Genomic DNA, 17,758 nt, shown 5'->3' on the forward strand with positions numbered 1-17,758 from the left:
GTCGAGCGATGAAATCGACTTCTTTCATGGCCATAATGACTTGTTTACAGTCACTTGCTTTATGACTTCCTCCACAAGTGTCACATGTGAGTCTGTTTTTTGATAGCTCGGCTTGAACTTGTTCGAATTTTTTAGAAAGGGCTTCAAGCTGTGCGGTGACAAGAGTGTTGGAATCGACGTGGTGTATTCCTTTATGTGTAGGTGTAGATCTTGGTGGGTTGTAGGCGAAACTTTTCTTTGCAGCTTTCTCCAGGACTACAAATGCTTCTTTAGGTGATTTGGATCCCAGGTCTCCACTAGTGATTTGGTCGATGGCCTGTTTGTTTTGACTGGATTGTGCGTCAAAGAAAGTTTGTACTTGCAACCATACGCTCAGTCCATGATGTGGGCATATTCTCACAAGACTCTTGTGCCTCTCCCATGCTGTGTATAACGATTCATCATCATCGGTCCATAATCTGGTAATGCTGGCTCGGTATTTGGCAGTTTTATCAGGCGGAAAATATTTGAGGAGAAACTGTTCAACCATCTGGTCCAGGTAGTGATGGAACCAGAGGAAATAGATTCTATCCATTCTAAGGCTTGACCCCTTAGAGAGAAATGGAAGAGTTTGAGTTTGATTTAATCTTCTGAACAGTTTTGAATTTTAAAGGTTCCGTAGATGCGTAAGAATCGAGATATATGAGAAAGAGGGTCTTCATCGAGGAGACCATGAAATTGAACTTAATTTTCCACCTAATGAATGGTGCTTGATTTGATTTCGAAATGTTCGGTGATATCGGGTGGAGCCACTCCATTTCCATAGCCTTCGAGAGTTGGCTTGGCATATTGGCTCATGTTCGGCTCATTGTTCTGGGCCGCCATCATTTCAATAGTTTGATTTTCTCCTGATGTGGTGGCATCTACTGACTCGTCTTTGATTGTTTCGGCGGTTTCTGCAGTCCGTTTACGTGCTCGTCGATGAAAGAGTCGTTCCGGATCAGAAACTTTGATGCATGTGCGAGTGTAGCTTGTAAAATATGATGGATTGAATATTTAGCTTTTGCACAAGATCGTGTTTTAAATTTATAAAAATGATTTCTACAACGACTAAACAAACACAAATAGGAAAGTGTACCTATCGTATATGTAGAATAGTATTGGTAATAACCAAGACTTAGAGAAATAGATCATAACTTATATCTCTTCATTTCTAAATACAATATAAGGATCCATGTTTCGATAATTTATTAAAGTATTTCTATCTTTCAAGAACATGAATCGATCATGAATGATTGCCAATAGAATTGACAATCACCAACTTTGAATTGTTGATTTAAGATGGTGAAACATTTCTCATCAAAAGATAATTGCAAGATAACCATGTAATTTACTAGACTAAACCACATGTTTTATATAATTATCAACTAAAACAAAGCTTCTTCATAGATTTAGATGGTAAATGGAGTTTGACTCATGATGAGCATCGTTATGAACATTAGAATGGATGATGATAACAAACACATGATTAAACTACAACAATCTAACCAATTGTGGATGAATCTTCCTTCTTAATGATGATGATGATGATGATGATGATGGATGATGATGATGGTTGATGATGATGGTCTCCAAGCCTTCAAACTCTTCACTAGATCTTCAATATGAGTGTAAATGTTGAAACCTTAAGCTATGAATTGCCAAAAGTTTGGTTTTGGTTCGGTCCTTGACTCAATGTGCCATATATGGGAGGAGATATATAATCTACGTAAATGTTGAAACCTTAAGCTATGAATTTGTTTTAAGGTGATAATCTACGTAAATGTTTATAAATGATAAGGTCTTATATATCCTGGTTGGTGATGGTGATTCATGATGGTAAGTCTATAAGTTTAAAGTAAGAGACTTTTACATTAATTATGTATAAAATGTACCAACAAAATTCTCTTTTTCAAGACTCGAACCAATTACCTATAGACCTATAGTGAAAACCCTTAAGGAAAACCAATGACAAACATTCTTTTCATTTGATTGATAAATTTATAACAAAAATTTATAATCAGTTTTTTTTTAACAAATGTTTCATCTACTTCTATTTTACACCAATACTACTAAACTACGTCTTTATTAAGTTTGAACATTAGACCTCTCACTTAAAAGACAAATGCCTCTATCAAATAGGCAAACCCCACATTAACAAGTTATTAGTTATATCGGAAGGATAAAAATAAAATTAGGCTCCATTTTGGGTTATTCATAGCAGTTATGCATTTCTTTTATTAAGTCATGTAACTTTTATATATTTTTAATTTATTTCAAAAATAAAGTTAATTATTTTTAGATTTTAAAATTTACTATTGTATTGCTATATTTAGGATTTAAGAAAATAACGTTATAGTGGTTTTATGCATTGTTTTAGAACCTGACCATCTAAACCTGTAAAAACGAGGTAACAAGTCATCATCTAATTGACACAATAGATTTGAATACAGTTTTTTTAAACATGAAATGAATATAATATAACTATTGAAAGTTAATGATCCCGAAAAATTAAAGCGATTTATAATATTTGGCTAGATGACAGATAACTAAAGTTATTGTTACTAACAACTATGGCAACAATTATGACAGTAGCTTTAAGAAGTTTGAGTTTAATGCTAAAATTTTCAGTTGACAGAATTTTTATATGGCATATCTATGGGTGTACACGGACCGAATTGGACCAGACAAGAGTATATTTAATGTTATCGTATTTATCTGAATTAACTACATTTTTTTATTATTTAACTAAAACGTGTTCGTGTAACCAGTCATGTTTTGAATCTATCTGGTTATGCAAGTACCGTTGTTTTAATAAAAAAATGTTTAGACTTTGTAACTGGTTAATGACAATAACTAGTTTTCGACTTTTTGACCAAATTGCTGATTACAGTTAGTAATTGATATTTTCAAGTCCCGATAACCTGTATATCCATCTATAACTATAACTATAACTATTATACAAATACACATAGTGGTTTTGTGCATTGTTCTAGAACCTGATCATCTAAACCTGTAAAAACGAGGTAAAAAGGCATCATCTAATAGGCACAATAGATTTGAATACAAATATTTTTTAAATGAAATGAATATAATATAACTATTAAATGCAAATGATCCCGAAAAATTAAAGTGTTTTATAATATTTGGTTAGATGACGGATAACTAAAGTTATTGTTACTAACAACTATGGCAACAATCATGGCAGTAGCTTTAAGAAGTTTTTGTATAATGCTAAAATTTTCAGCTGACAGAATTCTTATATGGCATATCTAGGGGTGTACACGGACCGGACACGAGTATATTTTATGCTATATTATTTATCTGAATTAACTACATTTTTTTATTACTTAAAAAAATATGTTCGTGTAACCAGTCATGTTTTGAATCTAACTGGTTACGCAAGTAGCTTTTTTCCAATAAAAAAATGTTTAGAAACTGTAACTGCTTATTGACAATAACCAGTTTTTGACTTTTTGACCAAACTGCCGATTACAGTTAGTAACTGATATTTTCAAGCCCCGTTAACCTATATTTGCATCTATAACTTGTTGAAGAATCCCGAGTCGTCTTATGGCAATTGCGTGGAGCGGCTTGGGAAAGAAGAAACTGGTTAACTTGGTGTGCAAGTAACCGGGTTATTATTTATGGATAATTATTTTATGGAAAATCTATTTAAGGTTTAGATGAAGATAATTATCAAGTTGATTTTATTCTGTCCTAAATATATTCTAACGCGTTTAGGTTAGTATAAATATACCGTGTTTAAAGGGTAGGGATATGTATCAAGTTTTTTGAGTCAGGTTTTCTTGATAATAAAGTTTGGGAGTTAAGCCAAATTTCATTGTTGTTTATTTTCTTTGTTTTTTCCGGTTCATCACAATATAATACTCTGCATACCAGAATTGGTATCAGAGCCATTCTTCAATTCCACACCAAGATTCAGATTAGAGAAACCTGCGACTCAGGGGATTCTCTGATCGGACCTGTGCAATCGGCTAACAACAAAAAGAAAGGAATCTGATTGTGAAGGATCAGGTTCGTGACTTATGGGGGATTCATCTACACCTCCACAAACGAGGGAACCAAACACTAGTTCGTTTCAAAGTCCAAAACTGACTTCGTCAAACTACACCGTTTGGGCTATGCACATGCGAGTACTGATGAACGTGCATGGCGTGTGGGATGCAATTGACCCGGGAAACGGCGATGTGAAAAGAAACAGTATAGCGATCGCCTTGATTTTTCAATCAATTCCCGAGGCTCATATTCTACAAGTCGGAAATCTGAAAACAGCAAAGGAGATGTGGGAAGCGCTTAAGACCCGACATCTTGGTGCTGAAAGAGTGAAGGAGGCGAAGCTCCAAACTCTAATGTCAGAATTCGAAGGGCTGAAGATGAAAGAAACAGGGACGATTGATGACTACGCATCCACGTTATCGAGTTATTCGTCAAAAGCCGCCACGCTTGGAGAGTTACTCTCAGAAGAAAAGATGGTGAAAAAGTTCCTTACGAGTCTTCCTAGACGTTTTATTCATATCGTGGCATCACTCGAGCAAGTTTTAGATTTGAAGACAGTTGGGTTCGATGATGTAGTCGGGCGATAGAAAACATACGAAGAAAGGATAAAGGAAGAAAATCTTCAACCTGAGAGTAGTCAAAGTAAGTTACTATTTACTAAATCAGAATCGTCGTTTAACCGTAGTCGTGAATCAAGCAGGGGTCGAGGTCGGGGATCTTATGCCTCACGAGGTCGGGGTCGCGGTCGCGATAATTCACATGACCGTAGTAACCGAGACTACAACAAGGAGCGTGATGATAGGAGAGAAAAAGGAAAAGAACGAGATTTATCAAAAATTAAATGCTACAGGTGCGACAAATACGGGCACGTTGTCTCTAGGTGCCCCGACCGGTTTCGGAAAGATGAAGAAGCAAATCTGAATATGACCAACGAAAATGAAACAAAAGGTCTCCACGCTTCGTTCTTTATGATGGAAGGTGTGCGGGAAACCATATATCTTAACGAAGACAAAGTGATGCCAACGAAGTATGATTCCGGTGAAGATGACATATGGTACCTAGACAATGGAGAAAGTAATCACATGACAGGTAAGCATGATTATTTTGCTGAGTTAAACGAGCGAATAACTGGTCGAGTGCGTTTTGGGGACGGTTCATGTTTTGAAATTAAAGGAAAAGGGTCAATTTTGTTCGAAGGTAAAAGTTGCGAACAAAAATTACTGACAGATATTTATTACATTCCGGATCTCCAAAATAATGTTATTAGCTTGGGTCAAGCAACCGAGTCGGGTTGTGATATTCGGATGAAGGGAGAGTACTTAACGATGCGCGATAGTGGTGGAAGATTACTCATGAAGGTCATGCGAAACCCCAACAGATTATATAAAATAAGACTAAAAGTCGGGAATACGGTTTGTTTACAAGCCAAAATAGACGAAGAATCATGGTTATGGCATGCGCGACTCGGTCACATAAGTTTCAGTTCGGTTAAACTGATGAACAACTTAGCCAAAGGTGTACACAGTTATTAAAGATCAAAATCAATTGTGTGAGGCATGCATGGTTGGCAAACAAACGAAGCATTCGTTTCCAAACAAAGCAAAATTTAGAGCCTCAAGGATGTTGGAGTTAATACATGGTGATATTTGTGGACCGATTACTCCCCCGAAGCTAACGGATAAAGCTTATATTTTGGTATTAATTGATGATTACTCGCGTTTTATGTGGTCTTTACTGTTGGAGAATAAAAGCGATGCACTTGGTTTAATTAAGAAATTCAAAGCAAAAATCGAAAAAAAACCCGCTCGATTATAAAGACGTTCCATACAGATAGAGGTGGGGAATTCACCTCACACGATTTCAATGACTTCTGTAATTATGAGGGTTTGGTTCGCTTGCTAACGGCTCCGTATGCCCCTCAACAAAATGGCATAGTGGAGAGGCGAAACCGGACTCTAATGGAGATGACAAGAAGTATTATGAAGGCGAGATCCGTTCCAAATTATTTATGGGGAGAAGCGGTGCGACACGCTACGTATCTAATAAATAGAACTCCTACATGAGCACTGGTAGGAGAAACCCCTTACGAAAAGTTTAAAGGTTACAAGCCGAATTTAGAGTATCTAAAGGTATTTGGGTGCATTGCTTATGAACGTGTTGTCTCAAAGCACCTAAGAAAGTTGGATGATTGGTCAAGACTTCTCGTTTATCTCGGGTCCGAACCAGGTTCGGGCGGGTACCGTATGTATGATCCAAATAATAAGAAAATTGTGGTGTGTATACATGTCGATTTCGATGAAAAACGGGGCTGGAAGTGGGAAAACGTAACCGAATATGATGACAAAATGGAACCGGGGCTGTTCACATTATTATGGGGTAATACTATTGATTTTGGTTTAGGGCCAATTTTAAATAGTGAAGGTGGAACAGAAGTGTCACAACACAGTGAGCATACAAGTAGCAGCCCGAGCAATCCAATGCCTTCTGGGTCTGATACGGTCCAGTTTCAAGAAGCCGGACAAACAACAGATGGGCCGAACAGTCCCCACTCTGTAGCCTAGTCTGTTGACAGCGCAGGTGGTGCAGCAAACTTACTGGTCCAGCCGCAAAGATCAGCTCGTGTTTCGGTGTTACCGGCGAGATTCAATGATTACGAGCTGAACCTGGATGAGATTGAGTTAATGCTAACAGCAAACGAAGAGCCAAGGAAATTTTATGAAGCTAAAATAATTCCAGAATGGGTGCAAGCTATGAGAAACGAGATTGATTCGATTGAAAAAAATAATACATGGAGTTTAACAGAACTACCGAAGGGGGCAAAAGCAATCGGGCTCAAGTGGGTGTTTAAGATAAAAAGAAATACAGATGGCTCGATAAACAAATACAAGGCCCGATTAGTTGCGAAAGGGTATGTGCAGCAACCCGGGATAGATTTTGATGAAGTATTCGCTCCGGTGGCTCGAATCGAAACAATACGGTTTCTCATTGGTCTCGCCGCGAACAACGGGTGGGAAATCCATCACTTGGACGTGAAGACGGCATTCTTACATGGTGATTTGAAAGAAATTGTTTATGTTCACCAACCGGAAGGGTTCGAAAGGCCAAAAGAAAAACATAAAGTCTATAAATTGTCAAAAGTTCTTTATGGGTTAAGACAAGCACCAAGGGCGTGGAACATCAAGTTGGATGGCATCTTGAAAGAGATGATGTTTCATAGATGCATGCAAGAGCAAGCCGTGTATCGGAAATTATCCGATAAGTCAATATTAATAATTGCTGTTTATGTTGATGATTTATTTGTGACAGGTTCTTCTTTGAGTTTGATATTTGAATTCAAGAAAGACATGGCTAAAAGGTTTGATATGTCTGATCTGGGAAAACTCTCGTATTATCTCGGATTGGAAGTTTCTCTAAGCAATGAAGGCATAAAAATAAAGCAAGAGGCATATGCGCGAAAGATTCTGAAAGAAGCGGGTATGGAGAATTGCAACCCGGCTTATGTTCCAATGGATCCGAATCTGAAGTTGTCAAAAGCTGAAGATGAAACTAATGTTGATGCAACTGGATAGCGAAAGATAGTTGGATGCCTTCGGTACTTGCTACAAACCCGACCCGATTTGACTTACTCTGTCGGGGTTGTTAGTCTTTATATGCAGCAACCAAAAGAGTCTCATGAAAATGCTATAAAACAGATATTGCGGTATGTGTAACATCATAAAAAATTCAAGTTCAAAGTATCAACTTTCCAAAGTCTAGGGACTAAATTTGCCAAATTTCAAAGATGAGGGTTTAAAACGAAAAATCTGATTTCCTGACCCATCGCGCTACGCGATGAGTCAGAGGAGAACCCCATCGCGTATCGCGATGGGGTACCTGACACATTGTGACATGTGTGCCACGTGGCACACAGTGGCACTATGTGCTGCCACGTGTCACCACATGGCAACACTGCTGCCACGTGTCGCCACGTGGAGCGGGATCTACACTCTGCGTCATCAAGCCTATATCGTGATACGCGATAGGCCTGCCAAGGGACCTATCGCGTAGCGCGATGGGAGCCAATTTGAGGTCTATAAATAGCGACCATGGGCATTCTATTTCTGCACACTAAAACCACAGCTCTCACTTCTCACTAGCTTCTCTAAAACTGACAATCATATAAACGATTTTCCTCGATAAGCATGTCCCGATCTCTTGTTTGTGTACACCGTTTCCTCGAAGTTTGTGCCACCCTCCACCCTCATTCATCAAAGAAGGAATTGTTATGGCAAAGAGTCCCGAAAGACGTGCCGACGTGTGTTGAAGTCGGCATATCAAAGTTGATCAAGAAAAGTAAAGCGGCGTCGAAGTGCTGCTCAATTCTCTAGAGTTTCTATACGCCATTAAGGTTAGGCGTAATGATGAATTCAATATAATTGAATATTATATTCAAGGCTTAAGCCTTAAGTCGAGGTTATACTCGATACCTCGATAAAAGAAAAGAAAAGTGTTGGTTCAGTCGGGACCGAGACGATCCGAGCCGGTTCGAGACGGAAGGTTTGATAACCAAAGACGGATAGAAACAAACACGAAACAAACGATTTCATTGATAAAAACGAAAGATTACATGCTTGTTAAACACTGAAATCACGATCTATGGCAGGGGGAGGTCGAGCATGGCCTCCCCCCTCATCCGGACAGCACCTGGGCGCCAGGCACGCAAATCCTCTCCTGTTCCTTTTGTTCACGCCTGAAAGCTGGTATTTATACCCGCTGCCATTCGGTCAGGACTCATTCGATCGAATGAGTCCTATTCGATCGAATGGCAGACTCATTCGATCGAATCAGAAACTCATTCGATCGAATGAGTATCCATTTGAAAATGCTCTTTCAAATGGATCACTTTCAGCGTGAACCACTACCTAGGTGTACAGCATACAACATAAACATTCTAAACTATTCGCCAAGCGACGGCCACACAATGTGCACCAACATATTCCCCCTTGGACGTTGCTTGCGAATTGCTGTAGACACCTCTTGCAATCTTCAGTCAAATCTTCTGCTTTATCTTGATAATCACGTTGAAGAATACCATCATTGCAGCAAGATTCCCCCTTAGACTGAACTCTCGGTTAATGATGCAAAGTGTTCTCCATTGCTGACATCTTCAGACAAAATAATCTGTTTAAAACAACAAACTATAGAAATTCCCCCTCAACAGTAACTGTATCCCAATGTATAAACTTGATAATACATGCACGCTTCCGCTGCGCGACTTACTATCGGCGAATCTTCACCCACACGGTTACTTCACCAACATGTATTGGGCAAAGGACAGAGGCTTCCAATCCACAGCTACTCCCCCTAAACAGATTAGTTTGTATGCAGATTCATCATCGGAGACAAAGACACATCATTAACTCCGTGATTGCAAACCAATATTCCCACCATTCTGTAAAATCTGATAAAATAACTTCTAAAAACTGTCTTCTTGAACCGGCTAAGTATTGCATTTTGATCTCGGCATCAATACTCTAAGGAGCCACCTCCACCAAGTAAATCCTTTGCTCTGATCGGACTTGAAATGCCTTCGTGAAGTCAACCCAGTAATGCACAGCAGCCCGCTGGCGTCCATATCCAGGTGGTCAGCTTGACCGGATACTTCATCCGCGGGAGGCCGATCAAATCTTCAGTAGAAAGCGTTGTACCAAACCCTTTAAACTTCTAACCTGAGTGACTATGCAGAACCCTTCACGTAGACTAGAGAATTTCAATTGAGAAATTGGTACTCTCAATCAAAAAGATTAACGTAAGCAATACACTCCAAGCAGACCCTTAGGTATCACCAGATAATCACAGACTGATTCCCTCCACAAAGCGGAATCCTCACATGCGGAAGATAAATATACCAATGATTGGCCCATAAATAGTCAGATGCTCCTGACTACCCCACAATATCAGCACCAACTGCTGATCTCTTCACTACTCTCTTTTGTGTTCTTCTAGCAATCACCATTGTAGAAGCTCAATGAACAAGGGTTATCCATTAAACTTGTAGACGATAATTCCTTCAGGTGATTGTGCTTTGTTCATCTCCAAATTTGCCGCTTTAACCGTTAAACATTTAAACGCTCTGACTTTCCCGGCAAATATCAGTGAAAAATTTCACTATCACCAAAACTTTTCTGGATTGTGATCAACTTGTAGAGGATGTCCAGAAAAATCTTCATCACTGACCCGGAAATTTTGTCAAAAAATTTTATTTTTGCCAAACTTTTTCAGAAGGCTTCCCGACTGATAAAAATGGCTTGGGCAAATTTTCGTGTAAGCGGGCGTTCCAGATTTTTTTTTTTTTTTTTTGGTCTGGAACACGTTCGATCGAATGAGAACTGGTTCGGTCGAATGAAGACATCTGGTTCGATCGAATGAACAGGCTGTCTGGGCGGGAACACTGGCGTTTGAAAGTGACAGTTTTGAGCGGGAAGACCGATTCGATCGAATCAGTCAATCGAATAGGCCATGGCCTCCCCCCTGCCATAGATCGTGATTTCAGTGTTTAACAAGCATGTAATCTTTCGTTTTTATCAATGAAATCGTTTGTTTCGTGTTTATTTCTATCCGTCTTTGGTTATCAAACCTTCCGTCTCGAACCGGCTCGGATCGTCTCGGTCCCGACTGAACCAACAATTGGTATCAGAGCCACGGTTACCGCTAGAAGGGTCTAACAACCGATCTAGCAAGCCGAGCTCTTGATTTTATGAGTTCTGGACGTTAAACTGTTGGTGTGTTCTTCGTGTTCTTCGCGTTTTCTGGGCTGGCGTTGAAGGAGTCGAATCAGTCAATCGAATAGGCCTATTCGATCGAATGGGGAACTCGTTCGATCGAATGGACTGATTCGACTCCTTCAACGCCAGCCCAGAAAACGCGAAGAACACGAAGAACACACCAACAGTTTAACGTCCAGAACGCATAAAATCAAGAGCTCGGCTTGCTAGATCGGTTGTTAGACCCTTCTAGCGGTAACCGTGGCTCTGATACCAATTGTTGGTTCAGTCGGGACCGAGACGATCCGAGCCGGTTCGAGACGGAAGGTTTGATAACCAAAGACGGATAGAAACAAACACGAAACAAACGATTTCATTGATAAAAACGAAAGATTACATGCTTGTTAAACACTGAAATCACGATCTATGGCAGGGGGAGGTCGAGCATGGCCTCCCCCCTCATCCGGACAGCACCTGGGCGCCGGGCACGCAAATCCTCTCCTGTTCCTTTTGTTCACGCCTGAAAGCTGGTATTTATACCCGCTGCCATTCGGCCAGGACTCATTCGATCGAATGAGTCCTATTCGATCGAATGGCAGACTCATTCGATCGAATCAGAAACTCATTCGATCGAATGAGTATCCATTTGAAAATGCTCTTTCAAATGGATCACTTTCAGCGTGAACCACTACCTAGGTGTACAGCATACAACATAAACATTCTAAACTATTCGCCAAGCGACGGCCACACAATGTGCACCAACAAAAAGAAAACATAACAAAGAAACGAATGAAAGTATGATTATGAATATTGTGATAACATATATATGTGTGTAAGTATATATGTAAATATACTTTGTTATGAAATATTATTTATTGAATAAAGAGTATTCTTAAATAATAAAAGAAAAAGATTACGTTTCTTGGAGAAGAAGAAACGTCGGGTTTCTATATAAACTAAAGGTTTATAATTTACTTTTAAACTAAAGGTTTTCAAGTAAATAAGAATTGAACTAAAGGTTCAATCGAGGATTGAGATATAAGACTAAAGGTCTTAAGCCGGATCGTGTATCCGACTAACAAATATTTATACTCGTACTATAGGTGCGAGATAAAGAAAGGGAAAGACCCTTGGATGGTGAGTGAAGCCGATCCTAAAGAGACAAGGTGAATACGCCCCCAAAATTTTACTTATTTAAAAATGAGTCAAACATGTTATTTGAAATTGTTTACAAGGAACTATGTATTCCTAAAACCGTTATAAATAAAGGGTATGAACCTAGCCCTCAGGCTGTGGTATACGTATGTCTGGATCCTTACATAGGTGGTACTATGCGATGTATGGGCATGATCGCACCACCCTTGGTCGTAGGACGCTCTCCTGCAGGGAGTATGACCTTATGTGTATATTTACGGGTACTTAACTAAGTCGAACGCTGCGGTGTTCGCTAAGGTGACCTAGCGTAGAGGCTCATATTTATAATGTGTTATTTGACTTTGTTATTCCTAAGCCATGTTGGACCGAGGCAGGCGTAGTCTCAAGGGGTAATAAAGTAAAAGAGTTATTTTTGCGTCAGCGTGTTCACCAGCATTCGTTGCTGACGTATTTTCTTACATTTTGCAGGTGAACAAAGTTAGAGCTTGGCATGACGAAGTACTATGATATCTGATGGCTCGGATTATTTTTGTGAACTTAATGTTTTAATGTGGTGGTTTTGTAAATCTAAACAAATAACCTTTTGTTAACTTAAACGGGTGTTTATAATCCCGTCTTTTGAATATATATATAAATGTTACATTTTCGATCCTTAAAGTTGTATGAGACTTCCGCAAACTAACGCAACTCTGATTTATTTACAAACACGATACCAAGTTGTGGGTCGCACTCATAGGCCCTGGAAGGGGGTGTGACAGGCTTGGTATCAGAGCCATCGATCTTAGCGAATTGGGTATCATAAAACAATACCCAAGCTTCGATCCAAGTATAGGAAACTATTTGATTATTTGTTTTAAGGATAAGATAGGCTGGTAACCTTTCTATCCCTCTCTACATTCTAAACCACCTATAATATTAGATGTCATTTAAAGCTCTCATGGAGAATTTTACTCGCAAGGCCAAGGAAGCCGGCATAGCCGAACCTTACCCAGAGGATAACAATAGCGATGGATATTATGAAGCATACTTCAACCAAGATGTGGAACACGACTTGTCCAAACCCTTATATTACCCCGGAAGTAGGCACTACCCGATCAACATCCCCGATAGTCCACCGAAGCCAAGTATTGAGGAACCGAGGCATTCAAGCTATCATTCACCGACTATGCCAATGTATCAACCGTCAGAAGTACCAACATACCACCCAACGGAAGTTCCAACTTATCAGCCCACGGAGGTACCACAACATTTCCCAACTGGTTATGTACCGCCAAATCCACATCCGGCATATGCCTTTCTGTCAAACTTACCTGTCAAGGAAGAACCACGGAGCCCATCCTCCGACTGGATGCAGTGTCATTCCGACCCATGCCGATGGTTTATCGGAAGTTCTACCTTCAATGAAGTCAGTTCAAAACCCAACAATGGAGAAGGGCCATCCCGAAAGCCCAAGATGAGAATCATGATGCCTTTCGAAAGTTTCAAGATGCCCTCCATGAACATTGAGACTACAAAACCTATAGAGGAAGAAGAGGAACCCATGGAAGAGGAGGATTCTGATAATGAAGAAGATCCCGAAGAAGATAGTTAGGAGGACCCAGTGGAGGAGTCCGAGGAAGAGATGGAAGAAGAGCATCCAGAGAACCCGAACGAAATATCAAGCCCGATGAATGGATCACTCACTTCCAATAATGCAAGCTATGGTTCTGTGGACCCGTATGTCCAATACTTGGAGAAACTAAGGATCCAAACTTCGTCAAGCTTCCCATCGTTTCAAGGAGAAATTCCTTCGATTCAAGAACAAGCCGACGAGATCCGCGAACAAAACCAAGCTGCCAAGACCTACCTCTATCTTTCATCAGACATGGACTATGTTCCGTATCCGGAGCCACGGAACCATTACGAGATGGTAACACTGGGTTATCGCGACCCACCTCCGTAATACGGTTATCCCAACATAGTCCCGCAGTCGTATGAGGAACATCTGGATCGTGCACTGCATGAGACCGACGACTGGAGGAAGAAGGTAGATGAGAAAGAGAAGGAAAAGAAGAAAGTTGGAGAAAGTTGTGAAGAAATTCTTAAAGGACTGAAGATGGTGGTGTGTGATGAAAAGACTATGTGTAAAATAGTTTTTATATGATATGTGTATGAATAAAAGAATGTCTGAAACGTTCTTATGTAATGATAAGATCATCAATATATATCGTGGGAACGATATATATATGTATGTATATTGTAAAATATATATATCCTTGGATATATATATATATTAAATGTGTAATAAATAAAAGTATGTTCCATAAAAGAAATGTTGTTAAAATTTCAGACTGAATTGAAAAGAAAAATGTCTGAGTAAAGAAATATCAACGAAAATGCTCGAAAAGAAAAAGAAATGAGAGATAAGGGGAAAGGCCCCGAAAACGAGCGAGAGGAAGAAATTCCCGAAAAATACATGAACAAAATTAAAATGATGATAAAAGATGCCGTGAGAGAAGAATCTATAAATAGATCCCATTCTAGGCAATCTCGAAATTCTCAATCTGTTAACCCTTCTAAACCCGTTAAATCCCGTCCTAATCCCTCTCAAGTTGAAGAGAGTGTGCATGAGTCTAACGCCGACGGCGGAATTAGACATTAGTTCAAGAAACTCAAGATAAGCGGTTGTTCATTTAAGGATTTCAAGTACTATGGACCGAAAGAGTTCCATGGTGATAAGGGAGCCATTTCAACCGTGAGGTGGCTCGAGGAAATGGAAACTATTGTTATCACGAGTAAGTGTTCTGAGGTTGAGAAAATTCAGTATTCAGCCCTTATGTTCAAGGGTGAAGTGTTGGAATGGTGGAATGCTCTGTTGATGAGCAAAGGAAGAGATGTAATGTATGGTATGAGTTGGGAAGATTTTAAAGTCTTGTTGATGGCTAAATTCTGTCCTATGCACGAAACTGATCAGATTCAAACGAAATTTTTGAATCTCAAGGTCGTTGGGACAAACCTCCGCGAATACAATACTAAATTCCATGAGTATTGTCGCCTTGTTCCCCAGCTGGTTCACCCTGAACCCAGCAAAGTCAAGAGATATATTTGGGGACTTCCGCGGGAATTCCACGACATGGTAAGGTCTCACTTACCTCAAACTGCTGACTCTGCAGTGGATTTGGCCGGTTATTTAATGGGCAGCATGGTTCGTAACAAGGAAGAAGACAAGAAGGTTACGGCACCAATGACTCAAGGAAGAACAAGTGGAGGAAATAATCGCTTCAAAGGTAAGGGCGTGAACCAAAGCCGATTTAATTCAAACACGCCACAATGGAAGACGTGTAGGAGGTATCACAAGGGCCGTTGCAACTTCGTCTCGCCTCCTAAAGTGTGTGAATCTTGCAATCTCACTGGTCATGATGCTGCGGATTGCTGGAAGAAGAGGATGACTTGCTTTAACTGCAAGGAAATGAGCCATTTAAGTTTTGAGTGCCCAAAGAACAAGCCTGCTGGTGGTGGTGTGGGTGGAAGTGGCAAGGACAAAAAGGGAAAAGGGCTGCTGATGTGCCAGAGACCTTCACTGGTACGTTTCTAGTCAACGACACCTATGCTAGAGTTTTATTTGATTATGGTGCCAACTTGAGTTTTATAGATTATAATTTTTGTAGTCTATTAAACAAACCATTAACTAAATTAGATAAAACTCAAAGCGTCGAGACTGCTAGGGGTGAAATCATTAAGATCTCCGAAGCTCTTGAAAACGGAAAAATCTTTCTAGCTGGTTATTCGTTACCTATTTGTTTGTCACCCATGAGTCTGGCTGGTTTTGATATTGTACTTGGTATGGATTGGTTATCCGATAACCATGCCCGTATCATCTGCAATAGCAAAACTGTTGAACTTCAAGTCTCCGATAAACGAACGATTCGAATTGAAGGGGACAAAGACGCTGGCCAAGTTAGCATAATCTCCATGATTAGGGCTAACAAATGTTTAAATCAAGGATGCCTCGCATTCATGGCCTACGTCACTGAAGAGTCTAAGCCAAAAGAAATCAAAGACGTTTCTATCGTTTTCGAATTTTCTGACGTTTTTCCTGATGAACTCCCTGGTATTCCTCCCGATCGCGAAGTAGAATTCGGAATCGATCTTGTTCCCGGAACTGCTCCGATCGCTAAAGTTCCATATCGCTTAGCGCCAACCGAAATGAAGGAGTTAAAGAAACAACTCGATGAGCTTTTGGAGAAAGGTTTCATCAGACCGAGTTCGTCGCCTTGGGGAGCACCAGCTCTATTCGTCAAGAAGAAGGATGGTTCCATGAGGATGTGTATCGACTATCGTGCGTTAAACAAAGTTACAATCAAAAACCGATATCCACTCCCTCGTATTGATGACCTTTTTGATCAACTTCAAGGTGCTAGCTTCTTTTCAAAAATCGATCTCCGTTCCGGCTATCACCAACTTAAAGTCCAATCTGAAGATATTCCAAAGACTTCATTTCAAACAATGTATGGACATTACGAGTTCACGGTTATGCCGTTTGGACTTACTAATGCTCCGGCCGCGTTCATGGATATGATGAACCGTATTTGCAAGCCTTACTTGGATAAATTTGTTATCGTATTCATCGACGACATACTTATTTATTCTAAGTCAAAGGCCGATCATGAAGTCCACCTTCGTAATTTGCTTGAAATTCTTAGAACCGAGAAATTGTACGCCAAGTTCTCGAAATACGAGTTCTGGTTGCACGAAGTGCAATTTCTTGGTCATATTATTAACGTCAACGGTATTCAAGTGGACCCCGCGAAGATTGAAGCTATCTCTAAATGGGAGGTCCCGAAGTCGCCAACTGAGGTTCGAAGTTCCTTAGGTTTGGCCGGCTATTACCGTAGGTTCATCGAAAACTTCTCTCGTATCTCCGTTCCCTTAACTTCTTTAACTCGTAAAAATGTCAAATATGAATGGGGAACGAAGCAACAAGAGGCGTTCGATATACTCAAGCAAAAACTCACCCAAGCACCTATCTTGGCTTTGCCAGAAGGTATTGAAGATTTTGTTGTCTTTTGTGATGCATCTCATTCCGGTTTGGGATGTGTACTAATTCAACGCAAAAAGGTTATCGCTTACGCCTCTCGTCAATTAAAAGTACACGAAAATAATTATACGACTCACGGCCTAGAGTTAGGCGCCATAATCTTTGCACTTAAGATATGGAGACACTATCTCTACGGAGTAATATTTACCGTGTACACTGATCATAAGAGTTTGAAACATATTTTCGATCAAAAAGAGCTCAACATGCGCCAACGGCGATGGATGGAGACTCTTAACGACTATGATTGTGAGATTGTGTATCATGAAGGCAAGGCCAACGTCGTGGCCGATGCCATAAGTCGTAAAGAGCACGAGAAACCAAAAAGAGTTCGAGCGCTACGTCTAGAGCTTCAAATTGATCTTTTCGAACAAATTAAATCCGCTCAAGCTCAAGCGATAAAAGAAAACCAAATCTCCGACGAGAAACGAAATGGCACCATTGACTCATTAGTCAAGGGTGACGACGGAATCCTTACACTCGGAAATAGGATTTGGGTACCAATCATTGGAGGTTTGCGTGAGAAAATCTTGAACGAAGCTCACAAGTCTAAATATATGATGCATCCCGGAAGGGATAAGATGTACCACAATCTAAAGGCGAATTATTGGTGGAACGTAATGAAAAGGGATGTCGCTTCGCATGTTGCGAAATGTTTGACTTGTTTAAAAGTTAAGGCTGAACACCAAAGGCCCTCGGGATTGCTTCAGCAACCCGAGCTTCCCGTATGGAAATGGGAGTTAATTAC

General features: G+C 40.1%; 1 protein-coding gene across 1 annotated transcript; it reads left to right on the top strand.

Annotated features, from left to right (window-relative positions):
* Positions 1 to 4,067: 4,067 nt before the first annotated feature.
* LOC143578142 (uncharacterized) lies at positions 4,068 to 6,599 on the top strand. The gene is made up of 3 exons (XM_077061805.1): positions 4,068 to 4,618; positions 4,724 to 5,127; positions 6,112 to 6,599. Exons 1-3 carry the CDS (start codon positions 4,068 to 4,070, stop codon positions 6,597 to 6,599), a joined length of 1,443 nt encoding a protein of 480 aa, XP_076917920.1.
* The last annotated feature ends 11,159 nt before the right edge of the window (positions 6,600 to 17,758 follow it).

This window comes from Bidens hawaiensis, unplaced genomic scaffold (genome assembly GCF_021521415.1).
Source record: "Bidens hawaiensis isolate Kalapana, Puna unplaced genomic scaffold, B.hawaiensis_p1.1 tig00029042_1, whole genome shotgun sequence".
NCBI lineage: Eukaryota > Viridiplantae > Streptophyta > Magnoliopsida > Asterales > Asteraceae > Bidens > Bidens hawaiensis.